The sequence below is a fragment of the Schistocerca piceifrons genome, chromosome 2 (assembly GCF_021461385.2).
Source record: "Schistocerca piceifrons isolate TAMUIC-IGC-003096 chromosome 2, iqSchPice1.1, whole genome shotgun sequence".
NCBI lineage: Eukaryota > Metazoa > Arthropoda > Insecta > Orthoptera > Acrididae > Schistocerca > Schistocerca piceifrons.
The window spans coordinates 556,922,579-556,935,661 of NC_060139.1; the positions used below are offsets into that span (position 1 = coordinate 556,922,579).

At 47.1% G+C, this 13,083-nt stretch overlaps 1 protein-coding gene across 3 annotated transcripts in view; it reads right to left on the reverse strand.

Moving 5' to 3' along the window:
- The window catches only part of LOC124777213, a 482,077-nt gene that overhangs the window by 93,482 nt on the left and 375,512 nt on the right, over positions 1–13,083 (reverse strand). For all 3 annotated transcript variants that reach the window (XM_047252529.1, XM_047252528.1, XM_047252531.1), the window contains one exon: positions 3,205–3,365. In XM_047252529.1, the coding sequence (XP_047108485.1) occupies positions 3,205–3,365 (161 nt within the window). The remainder of the gene's footprint in view (positions 1–3,204; positions 3,366–13,083) is intronic.

A 13,083-nucleotide genomic window follows, 5' to 3' on the forward strand; every position in this document is an offset into this window, starting at 1 on the left:
ACAACCCATCAATGAAAGATATTCTGACAATTACACAAACTGCAGAAATAGCACAGGCAGCTAAGGATGCCTCCTGGCTCACCCACACGTAACAGTGGTTAAGATGTCACATTGCACCATAGGAGCATGAAACCATTGTAAAGCATTTCAGAGACAGTGGTGTCATGATTCATCGCTTCCCAATATGTCAATGGCCTCTGCACAGCCAATCATTCAGCCAATTATTCCTTGTCGGTGTGTGCAGTGGCGTCTTCTGTGATACTAAGACTGCTTCACAGCACACCCGCAAGCAGACTGTTAGGATTTCTGGGCACACTGTACCCTCCGTGGGAAAGATTGGCATCTCCAAACAGTTTGTTGTAAACCATCAGGCCAATCGCACCCAGCTCTCTGCCTGTATCTTGGTATCAAGGAACAGTGCACGAACTTCAGGCAATAGTTCTCCCTGGCAATCTTTTCATTAATAAGTTGCTTACAATCCTAATAATTGTGGATGAAAACATCTATTTCTAGGTGGATGCTGGAGCTACCATTTCCCTCATAAGTCTCTAAACATGTGCTTATATGGGTTCCCCAGATTTGGCCTACCCTCCTGTTGATTAGTAGCATATGGTGACAGCTAAATTCACTATCTATGCACCCTACAAGAAGATCACATGGCAGAACATTTTTGGTCTGGAAGCCTTCTCATTCTTTGGACTCTCCACCAATGATGAGATTCAGGTCATACCTGACTAGCACCTGTGTTTGAACCTGGCCTAGGGTGCACCTCAGATTTCCAAGCTCTTATCTCCTTCATACAGACACAGTGTCTCATTTCTGTCTTGCATAGCCCTTTCCAGTCTCCTTATGGACAGCTACTAAGCAGGAACTCTATCATCTAAATAAGACCGGGGTGACTGAATCATTTAAAATTAGAACTTGGGCCATGCCTCTAGTATTGGTAAAGAAACACAGTGGCTCCCTCTGGCTATACGGTGACTATGAATTGACAATGCCTATGCATAGATCAAAACATGCCCTAACCCATGTCCAGAACAACTCTTCATATGCTTGTCAGGGGAGAATATTTTGCTGTGATTGACCTTGCTGATGCATATTTGCAGATCCAGATGGATGAGGTGTCGCACACCATCATGGTTATAAACACTCTTCCACCTTATACTCACCTTATACTCATCTTATCTTTCATCTTCTTGCCTTCTGGGATCTCTTCTGTTCTGAAAATCTTCTAGTGATATCAGGAATAGTTAAACACATCCACATCCATTTACACTAACTATCTCAATGACATAACTGTTGAAGGAGCTACACGTCAGAAACAGCTGTGAAACCTTTGTACGCTATTCACTACGAGGTGGAATCCAAAATTTTCGGGACTCATGCTGCCATCTGGAAAGTAGGAGTAGCAGATCTTTGCACCGCTAGGTGGCGAGAGCTGCAAATCTGATGAGTCAGTGTGTGGAGAGGCGATGAGTTAGTGTGCAGAGAGGCATTCAGCTGGGAGGCTGTGTTGCGTGTCCACAGTGATTTCCGTAATACTCTGTGTTTGGTGTGTGGCAATTTTACGGCGGATCCGCAAATGGTAAAGACCGCATCTGATGATCCAACCTTTTTGTCACAGGTTATCACCGGTGACGAGAGCTGGATTTATGGTTATGACAAAGCAACAATTGCCCCAGTGGAAGAGCCTGGGCTCTCCAAGACCCAAGAAAGTGGGGCAGGTGAAGAACAAAGTGAAGAACATGATCATCGTTTTCTTTGATGCCAAGGGAATTGTACACAAAAAATTCGTCCAACCCAACCACACAGTGAATTCTGCATACTACTGTGACGTTTTATGACGGCTCCATAAAAACGTGTAGCGACGATGGCCTGAACGTTGGTGTCAAGGGAACTGGCTGCTGCATCACGACAATGCACCCTGTCACATGTCCTTGCTCACCAGGACCTTTTTGGCAAAAAGCAACATGGCGGTTGCACCCCACCCACCGTACTTGCCAGGTTTGGCACCTTGTGACTTCGCGCTATTCCCAAAACCGTAACTCAAGTTGAAAGGCCATTGGTTCGACACTCTAGAGAGGATTCAAGAAGCATCACTGGCAGTGATAAACACCCTCAAAGAACAGGACTTCCAAAAAATGTTTGACCAATGGCAGAAGTGCTGGGACCGGTGTATGTGTGTGTGTGTGTGGATGGGAACTACTTTGAGGGTGATGGTAACCATTAGTCCAAAGGTAAGGTTTTCAACAGATGGCAGCACCAGTCCCAAAAATTTTGGATAGCACCTCGTATGTTACATGACACAAGGCTAATGTGCCTCTTAAACAACTTTTAGTTTTCCAGGAGCAAGTGGAGTATGGTAAATTATTATTCAAAGTTCATTTAAGCAATACACATCATGCATCCACTAAACCAGCTGCGGAAAAAAGGCATTTAGTGCAGGTGGGTGGCTATCTGTGAGGGTGCCTTCACGCAGTTGACGTGCATGGTGAGCTTGGCAACCTGGCTTATGCCTTTTTCATCACTGTGTCACACTATGGTTGCCTCTCCATACAGCAATCGTGCAGTGCTGGTGCACCGGAATGATGATAGCATTGAGCAACTGACTGCCTATGTGTCAAAGATGCTGACACCCACTCATAAGAACTAATCACAAATAGGAAAAGAAGCTGTAGCAATTGTCTTTACCATTAATAAATTCTGCGTTTACCTGTTTCGGATTATGTCCACTTTAATTATGGGCCACTCTTCAGACCATACTCTAGACTTCCAGAATGAACAGCTCAATGGCTCCAGCGTTGAGCACTTTTCCTCAGCTCCATTGAATACAAGCATCCAGTGCAATATACCAATGTGGATGCCCTATATCGCCTACTCGAGATATTTGCTATCAAATTACTAAATAACAGCATTTTCACAGCTAGAAAAAGCTGCTCCTGGCATTAAATTTCGTACATATTTTATGCGCATACAATGAACAAGGTGAAGTGCTAAGTGTATATTTTATTTTATTAATGAATATTATTTAGTGGAGGAAATTTTTTGTCTCTTAGTGGACAACGAAAAGTGATACCACTTGAAAATATAACCAGTTTGCCCCTTTCTGATATATGAAGTGTATTGTCATAGTATCATAAACAAAAGAGAGAACTTTGCTTACTTTTTGTTATTGTGACCATAATGAACTGTTGCAGTGCTTACCTTGTGTCTTGGGATCGAGCCCATGCAATATTTCTTGTGTTTTGAAAACTCTGGCGCTGCAGCGACATAATATGTCCTCATGTAGTGATCAGTTGGAGGGTCACTGAATCCCTTCAGTCTGTAGGTAAATGTGCCAATGCTTGGACAGTCTTCCATGTAAGCTATAGGTGAACAGAATTACATCAGATTACAGAGGTACAATAACCATTTTCAAATATCAGTCTGTGATGTTGCTGAAACATATTTAAGACAATGATAATGTAGACTGAAATAGTTTAGATGAATAAACACAAAAAGGCTATGAAGAGGGATTGGGAAAAAAGATTATTTATATTATGAAGAAAAAATGGAAACTTAGGGTTTAATGTCTTCTAAGTGATGAGATCAATAGACACAGAGCACAAGATTATACACTCCTGGAAATTGAAATAAGAACACCGTGAATTCATTGTCCCAGGAAGGGGAAACTTTATTGACACATTCCTGGGGTCAGATACATCATATGATCACACTGACAGAACCACAGGCACATAGACACAGGCAACAGAGCATGCACAATGTCGGCACTAGTACAGTGTATATCCACCTTTCGCAGCAATGCAGGCTGCTATTCTCCCATGGAGACGATCGTAGAGATGCTGGATGCAGTCCTGTGGAACGGCTTGCCATGCCATTTCCACCTGGCGCCTCAGTTGGACCAGCGTTCGTGCTGGACGTGCAGACCGCGTGAGACGACGCTTCATCCAGTCCCAAACATGCTCAATGGGGGACAGATCCGGAGATCTTGCTGGCCAGGGTAGTTGACTTACACCTTCTAGAGCACGTTGGGTGGCACGGGATACATGCGGACGTGCATTGTCCTGTTGGAACAGCAAGTTCCCTTGCCGGTCTAGGAATGGTAGAACGATGGGTTCGATGACGGTTTGGATGTACCGTGCACTATTCAGTGTCCCCTCGACGATCACCAGTGGTGTACGGCCAGTGTAGGAGATCGCTCCCCACACCATGATGCCGGGTGTTGGCCCTGTGTGCCTCGGTCGTATGCAGTCCTGATTGTGGCGCTCACCTGCACGGCGCCAAACACGCATACGACCATCATTGGCACCAAGGCAGAAGCGACTCTCATCGCTGAAGACAACACGTCTCCATTCATCCCTCCATTCACGCCTGTCGCGACACCACTGGAGGCGGGCTGCACAATGTTGGGGCGTGAGCGGAAGACGGCCTAACGGTGTGCGGGACCGTAGCCCAGATTCATGGAGACGGTTGCGAATGGTCCTCGCCGATACCCCAGGAGCAACAGTGTCCCTAATTTGCTGGGAAGTGGCGGTGCGGTCCCCTACGGCACTGCGTAGGATCCTACGGTCTTGGCGTGCATCCGTGCGTCGCTGCGCTCCGGTCCCAGGTCGACGGGCACGTGCACCTTCCACCGACCACTGGCGGCAACATCGATGTACTGTGGAGACCTCACGCCCCACGTGTTGAGCAATTCGGCGGTACGTCCACCCGGCCTCCCGCATGCCCACTATACGCCCTCGCTCAAAGTCCGTCAACTGCACATACGGTTCACGTCCACGCTGTCGCGGCGTGCTACCAGTGTTAAAGACTGCGATGGAGCTCCGTATGCCACGGCAAACTGGCTGACACTGACGGCGACGGTGCACAAATGCTGCGCAGCTAGCGCCATTCGACGGCCAACACCGCGGTTCCTGGTGTGTCCGCTGTGCCGTGCGTGTGATCATTGCTTGTACAGCCCTCTCGCAGTGTCCGGAGCAAGTATGGTGGGTCTGACACACCGGTGTCAATGTGTTCTTTTTTCCATTTCCAGGAGTGTATTAGGGAAGATAGGAAAGCAAATTGGGCATGCCCTTTCAAAGGAGCCGTCCTGGCATTCATCGTAAGTAATTTGGGAAAATAAGGGAAAAATCTACATACAGATGTCTGGCGCGCGTGCACACACACACACACACACACACACACACACACACACACACACACACAAACCTAAAAATATCATTATCTTTAAGGGGACTGTTCTGCAGTTCCCCTGAAATCACATACAGGGGCTCTTTAACTGTCATATTCTTTGACCCAGCAGGATACTTTGTGGCACCGAATCCTCCTCCATCAGCAAACACTATATTCAGGAGAATGGTGTGCCTCCTGCATGTGACCCTCGTTGCTTGCATATCTTTGCAACTGGAACCTAAGAGTCCATTGTCACGTAGATTACCTCTATCTACGCTATAGCGCTTCATCAATAGCTGCTGCTGAATATCGACTTTAAAGAACCCTCTGCAGGGTACAAAATTGGTATTTAAAGCATGGATTCCAATTTGCCTCCTCTAAAAACCAAGTAATGTATTTCTCCATGCTAATGAGTTACTCTGTTTCCTATAATTAAGCCACATGCTATTAACTATAGTTCAGCAGCACTGCTTCCTTAGGCTCTCATTCAACAGTGGGCTGACAAGACTACCTTTCTATCCTACTAGGAATCAGGTGGAAACAAAGTTCATGATCACTCACACAGATTGTGACATGAAGGCCAGTAGGACAAACAAGCAGTTGCGTGGTCTCTAATGACAACAAGATCATGCCAACTAGAAGAAAAGTCCAGAATATAGTGAAGAGTGTCACAAATTCATGATAAATTCATTCCAAGAGTAGCTCAACTTGAAAATAGTAAGCAGGCAAAGACAAACTGTGACTATCTCAGTTCTGCAGGCCACAATATTTATATGCCGCATCATGTCAGCCAACATACCCACCTCACAAATTATTTGTGCACTCCATGGTTGAGGGGCAAGTTGCTGTTTGGACAGGTCAGTTATCTCTGACTGCATGCCATTATTTCTTCTCATGTTGAACTGGGCTGGGAATCTGTATCACTACCAGATACTACACCCCTACACCTTTTAACAAGCATGTAGGACGAAAAATTGTTAGATATGCATCTGGCCCAGTAAGGAAAAAGGGAACAAGGTGCTGGCATCCCTGCCAAAGGGTTTCACAACATGTCTGCATCATGACTGGTGCCTGTGCTGTGGGCGAAAGTACTAGTTGATTGTAAGCCTCTGAAGTGTTGCCTGGGCCTGCCAGTGAGAGACTGGGTGCTGGCAGTGATGTGAGGATGGCAGTTATTCCACCTCTGTGGATATTTCCCTGTCTTTATGGTCAACACATTTCCAATTTTTGGACAGGGTTACTGGTTGTGGTAACCAGAGGTGACCTAAGGAGTGCCAGTAGTTCCACTCCTAATAGGTCCCATTCCTGCTCTTTATTGTCATCTCTATGTCACAGAAGGTGGGGGCAGAGGTTGTAACATGGTGGCAGATAGGCTGGTGAGTGAGCTCATCAAGACTGAAATTACGAATACTGAGATTGCGACAGCCCTAGTGGGCTGAGGGGTGAGAGGTGGCATTCTGGCCCAGATGATGGCAGACGACTGCTTTTGATCAGCTATGATTTCAAACAGTTGTGCAACCTCCTGCCAGTGACAACAACATGGATCCATCCAGGATTCTGACTGAAAATATAAGCCTATACATCGGATCCCGCATGATAATGTGGCTGAGTGCATAAGCAATGAGTTTGCTGGGTTGGGTGAGGTAGGTCAAAGAGAGTAGATAATGTGTGCCCATACAATATTTTGACTGAACTATGTTTGTTAACATTGGCCAATCTACACTCCTGGAAATGGAAAAAAGAACACATTGACACCAGTGTGTCAGACCCACCATACTTGCTCCGGACACTGCGAGAGGGCTGTACAAGCAATGATCACACGCACGGCACAGCGGACACACCAGGAACCGCGGTGTTGGCCGTCGAATGGCGCTAGCTGCGCAGCATTTGTGCACCGCCGCCGTCAGTGTCAGCCAGTTTGCCGTGCCATACGGAGCTCCATCGCAGTCTTTAACACTGGTAGCATGCCGCGACAGCGTGGACGTGAACCGTATGTGCAGTTGACGGACTTTGAGCGAGGGCGTATAGTGGGCATGCGGGAGGCCGGGTGGACGTACCGCCGAATTGCTCAACACGTGGGGCGTGAGGTCTCCACAGTACATCGATGTTGTCGCCAGTGGTCGGCGAAAGGTGCACGTGCCCGTCGACCTGGGACCGGACCGCAGCGACGCACGGATGCACGCCGAGACCGTAGGATCCTACGCAGTGCCTTAGGGGACCGCACCGCCACTTCCCAGCAAATTAGGGACACTGTTGCTCCTGGGGTATCGGCGAGGACCATTTGCAACCGTCTCCATGAAGCTAGGCTACGGTCCCGCACACCGTTAGGCCGTCTTCCGCTCACGCCCCAACATCGTGCAGCCCGCCTCCAGTGGTGTCGCGACAGGCGTGAATGGAAGGACGAATGGAGACGTGTCGTCTTCAGCGATGAGAGTCGCTTCTGCCTTGGTGCCAATGATGGTCGTATGCGTGTTTGGCGCCGTGCAGGTGAGCGTCACAATCAGGACTGCATACGACCGAGGCACACGGGGCCAACACCTGGCATCATGGTGTGGGGAGCGATCTCCTACACTGGCCGTACACCACTGGTGATCGTCGAGGGGACACTGAATAGTGCACGGTACATCCAAACCGTCATCGAACCCATCGTTCTACCATTCCTAGACCGGCAAGGGAACTTGCTGTTCCAACAGGACAGTGCACGTCCTCATGTATCCCGTGCCACCCAACGTGCTCTAGAAGGTGTAAGTCAACTACCCTGGCCAGCAAGATCTCCGGATCTGTCCCCCATTGAGCATGTTTGGGGCTGGATGAAGCGTCGTCTCACGCGGTCTGCACGTCCAGCACGAACGCTGGTCCAACTGAGGCGCCAGGTGGAAATGGCATGGCAAGCCGTTCCACAGGACTACATCCAGCATCTCTACGATCGTCTCCATGGGAGAATAGCAGCCTGCATTGCTGCGAAAGGTGGATATACACTGTACTAGTGCCGACATTGTGCATGCTCTGTTGCCTGTGTCTATGTGCCTGTGGTTCTGTCAGTGTGATCATGTGATGTATCTGACCCCAGGAATGTGTCAATAAAGTTTCCCCTTCCTGGGACAATGAATTCACGGTGTTCTTATTTCAATTTCCAGGAGTGTATAAGTTGTGGAGAAACTAGTGAGTTCTTTCCCAGAACAGACTTTTGTCATGACTGTCTGCACTTACTTTCTGAACATCCTGACCAATTACTCCTCTTTGAAAATTGATCCTGGGTGGAATGAATCTGTTCTTTTGGTTGGTGCTTCAGGGTGAAAAACTGCTAAGATCATAAGCATCTGTGTCATAATGTAAGAAAAAACAAGTACTAAATAAAAAATCTGAGGCGAAAAAGGCAAAAACCCGAACAAGCAAGTTTAAAGGGGGGCAGTTAAGGGCAAGGACATCCCTAGGGAGAATTTCTCAAAACATCATTGAGATGGTGGAGGTCCCCGCAGTGGGGAAGAAGTTTGCTTTGCCATGCCGCTGCGGTGAATAAAAAGTAAGACGTGACTGTCAGAATGTGTGTTATCCACTAGAACATCTAACAAAGCAGACGGCAAACATAGATGTAAAAATAAACTGTTAAAATATGGTCACCAGGTAAAGTGGTGCATCGTCAAGAGTTGAGAGCAGTATGACAGAGTGGGGCATGGTCACCACTTAATAAATGGCAGTGACTAAAATGACAGTGTTCTATATGCAGCCAGGCTAAAATGACCGCCTTGCAATGCGAGGGCTGACAGGAAGTCCACCACATTACTGGGAGAGGTTTAATGTCCTGGAGTTTATTCCCCTGGAGAGAAGACCACTGTGCACTCCAAAGTGGTACTACATGCCTACAGACAGTGACACAAAGATTATCCAAGGGAAGAGAATGACTAGCAGGCCGAGGGTGGAGAGCTGCAGCCTTTGCAGCAGCATCAGCAATCTTGTTCTCTAGCATGCCGACGTGACCAGGAGCGCACGGGAACATCAAGTTGACTACCCCAACAGTAAGCGAGTGAAGGCATTCTTATATTCATTGTGCTAAAGAGTGGATTGAGTACAGAGAGTGAAGCCTATGAAGAGCACTGAGAGAATCTGAGCAGATGACACAATTCAGAAGCCCGTGTCACCGGGTATATTGGGTGGCCTGATAGAGGGCGCACAGAGCTCTGAAGTAAAAATTGAGTACTGGTCAAGAAGGTAATATTGAAAAGCATCATCACCAAGTACAATGGGACACTGGTCTTGGAACTACTGGTGTAGATGAAGACACTATCACCAAACTGCGTGCAAAGTGAGAGAAACTCGCTTCGATACACCAGGCTAGGAGTAGTGTACTTGGGAAGCGAATGGAAACCGAAATGAATGTGTACCTCAGCATGAACCCAGAGTGGTGAAGAGTTTGCACTTATGGGGAACGTGGCAGGGAGCATGAAGCAAACTATTGAAGCAGCAAATGAAAACAACTCTGGGAGGCAAAAGAAAAGGTGGGTGCAGCCCATAGTAGCAGTCAAGGGAATCATCAAACAAGGGAGCACAGGATGGGTGACCGCGTATAGTAGACACACAACTGAGGAGAACATCCCGCTGATAGGACAATGGTAAATCAGTAAGTCAGCAACCTCAGCATAAAGACAACGGGAGTAGTATAGAAGGTACCAGTTGCTAAATCTGGATGATTGGTGATGTTAAGATGACATAAGACAGACGGACATGTGGATAAATATATGATATGTCCATAACCATATGTACATGGGAATGGTATAAAAAGAGGAGGATGGTCTGATCCGCTCCCCCACCAGGTATCACATAAAACACCTAGAACATTGAGGGAGCAAGTACAATGAGCTGCTAGATGTGTGAAGATCAACGGAATTTCCTATCAAATATTAGTCCCTAGAATTTTGTTGTGTCAACAAATGGAAGAAGGAATGGGGTGAGACATACTGATGGGGGAAGAAATTCTGGATGCCTGCAGAAGTTCATACAGACAGTCTTGTCAGCAGGAACCCGGAAGCCATTGTTGATGCTTCATGAGTAAAGATGGTCAAGACATTGCTGAAAATGCTGCTCAAGTAGACAGGTTCACTAAGAGCTGCAATAGATCTCACAGCCATCAACGGAAAGAGAGCCTGAGATACCTAGCGGGAGGCAATCCATAATATGGTTAATGGCTAGGGCAAATAAGACAACACTGAGCATAGAGCCCTGAGACACCCTGTTCTCTTGAATAAAAGTGTCCAACAGAGTCGAGCCCACACAAACCTTAAAAAACATAGGCTTTTAAAAATTCCCAGATAAAAAGGGGCAGGTGACCCCGGAAGTCCCATTCGTACATAATACGGAGGATACCCCTCCTCCAGCAGGTGTCATACACCTTCTCCAAATCAAAAAACATGGCCATAGCTTGACACTTCCACAAAAATTATTCATAATATGAGCTAACAAGGTGGCAAGAGGATCAACTGCAAAGTGGTGCCCATAGAATCCACATTGGTCATTAGTGAGGAGATTCGAGGATTCAAGCCACCACACTAGGCGACAAATAATCATATGTTCCATCACTTTGTAGATATAACTAGTGAGGGAAATTTGGCGGTAGCTGGAAGGAAGGTGTTTGTCCTTACTAGGCTTAGGTAAGGGAATGACAAGGGCCTTATGGCAGCGACAGGGAAATGTGCTATCAGTCCAAATGCTGTTATATGTATGGAGGAGAAAGCGAGGCCTCAGGAGAAATGTGTTGCAACATCAGAATGTTAACACTGGCCGTTCCTGGAGCGAGCAGATGACTGGGACGAAGAGAGTGCATGTTTAAGCTCCCTCATAGTAAAAGCAATATTGTAAATTTCACAATTCTGGGAGGAGAAAGTCCTTCCCTCCACAACCATTTCAGAGGGAGGAAGGCAAGATGGTAGGAGGTGGAACTTGAAATGTCTGCAAAATATGGGCCCAAGGTGTTGGAGTCATCAAGAGGGTCTACAATGACATGGTTTGCTATGGTGAGGAACTGGGGTATGGACCGTAATACCTCAAAAAACAGAAGGGGGAGAGCTTTGAAAAGATATATCCAACTAGCTTTTTTTCTATTTATGAAAATGTGGCAACACTGCACATGTAGCTGTTTATAATGGATACAGTTTGCCATCATGGGATGCCGTTTAGAAACGTGGAGAGCTTGTCTCTGCGTGCAGACTGCATCGCAGCATGCCTCAGCCCTAGGGGACGGAGGCCCATTGTGGTGAGGAAGAGGTGTGAGGTAGGGAACATTCCGTGACAGTAAGGATAGTGTTTGTAAGGTATTCTACTTGGTCATCAAAGTAGGGGAAATGGTGCTTACTGAAAGTGGTTAGCAAGGAGTGGAGCTGCCAGTCAGCTTTTGATAGCTGTCAGTTGGTTGGATGCACAGATGGGATAGGCGTTAGCAAACGAATGACACAGGGGAAATAGTCACTCAAGTGTGTGTCAGAGAGAACGAACCACTCGAGATCACAAGCAAGCTGAGTAGTACAGATCGAAAGGTCCAAGAGGGAAAAGGAGTGTGTGGTATCGGAAAGGAATGTGAGTGTACCTGTGTTCAAACAGATTAGTTTGAGCCTCTCGGACAGGGGCATGGAGAGCCCCAAAAGGGATGATGGGCACTGAAAGTGCTGAGCAACGAAAAGGAAGAAGGAAGCTGAGTAATCAATTGCAAAACCTCTTCCATGGTGACAGCAGAAGAAGAGAGTGAGTAGATGTTGCAATGAGAGAAGGTGAAACTGGGAAGGGAAAGACAGACAGCAACAGCTTGAAGCTGGATGTGCAAGAAAATGGTGTGATATAAATGTTGTCTGAATGAGCAACATGACTCCCCATGAGCCGAAGTCTCTGGCTCAGGGGAAAGGTCAAAAGAGACTAAACTGAGGAGTGGGAGGCGAGGAGGACGTAATTTTGTTTCCTGGAGGCAGAAAACAACTGGATAGTATGATCACAAGAGGAGTCATAATTGAACCCTATTGGATACGAAGCCGTGAATGTTCCATTGGAAAATAACCATATTCCATGATAGGCAGGAGCTGGGTCAAATAAGAGGTCAGGCACTGCAGTGGTTGCTGAGTGCCAGAATCTGAATGCGCCTAATGACCAGGTTCAGGAGCTGAAGGAGTCTGGTCCATAGTTTGACAGAGGTGGCGGTATTCGCCCTTAGTTGGCCAGAGGACTGGTTGTTAGCAGTGTGTGAAACAGATGTTGGCCAGGTGTGGGTATCACATGGTAACACCAATGAAGAAGAATGCTGAGGTGGAAAATGGGAAGATTGTTTGCCTTTGTTTGACTGCTTAGAACCTTAGTGTTTGTCAGGTGCAGACCCCGACATTGGCTGGCTAGAGGTGTGCAGAAAGTCATTGTGGGAGTGCTACTCCTTAGATTTTTGTGCTTCTGTTTGCGAGGCACGCAATGTCTCTAGTGCAAGTGAAGGTCTGTTGGTATAGAGTGCATCCACAGCAGATGAATATGAGGATGATTTCACAACCATGGCACTAAACTAGAAGTCGCAAGTTTGCATAACCATGTCCTTCATAGGAGGGGTGTAGCAAGAACTGTACTACAATTGGCAGAGGGTGGCGTACGAGGTTAGTGGCTAGCCAACATTTTCCAAGCAGTGCGAGTAGGATCCTTTTCCTTTGCCTGGATCTCCTGAATGGCTCTCTCACTGAGGTAGATTGGACAGTCATGGGAAGCAGCAGCATGATCACCCTTGCAATTGATGCAGTGAGGGATAGGAGGTGGACACAGCCTCATGTGTGTTCCTGCTGCAAGTTACATATTTGGCTGCATTATCACAAGATTCACGGGTGTGTTTGTAGTGCTGACATTCATTCATAGTGATGCATGGGATTCAGGATATATGGTCTAACAGTAATAGCT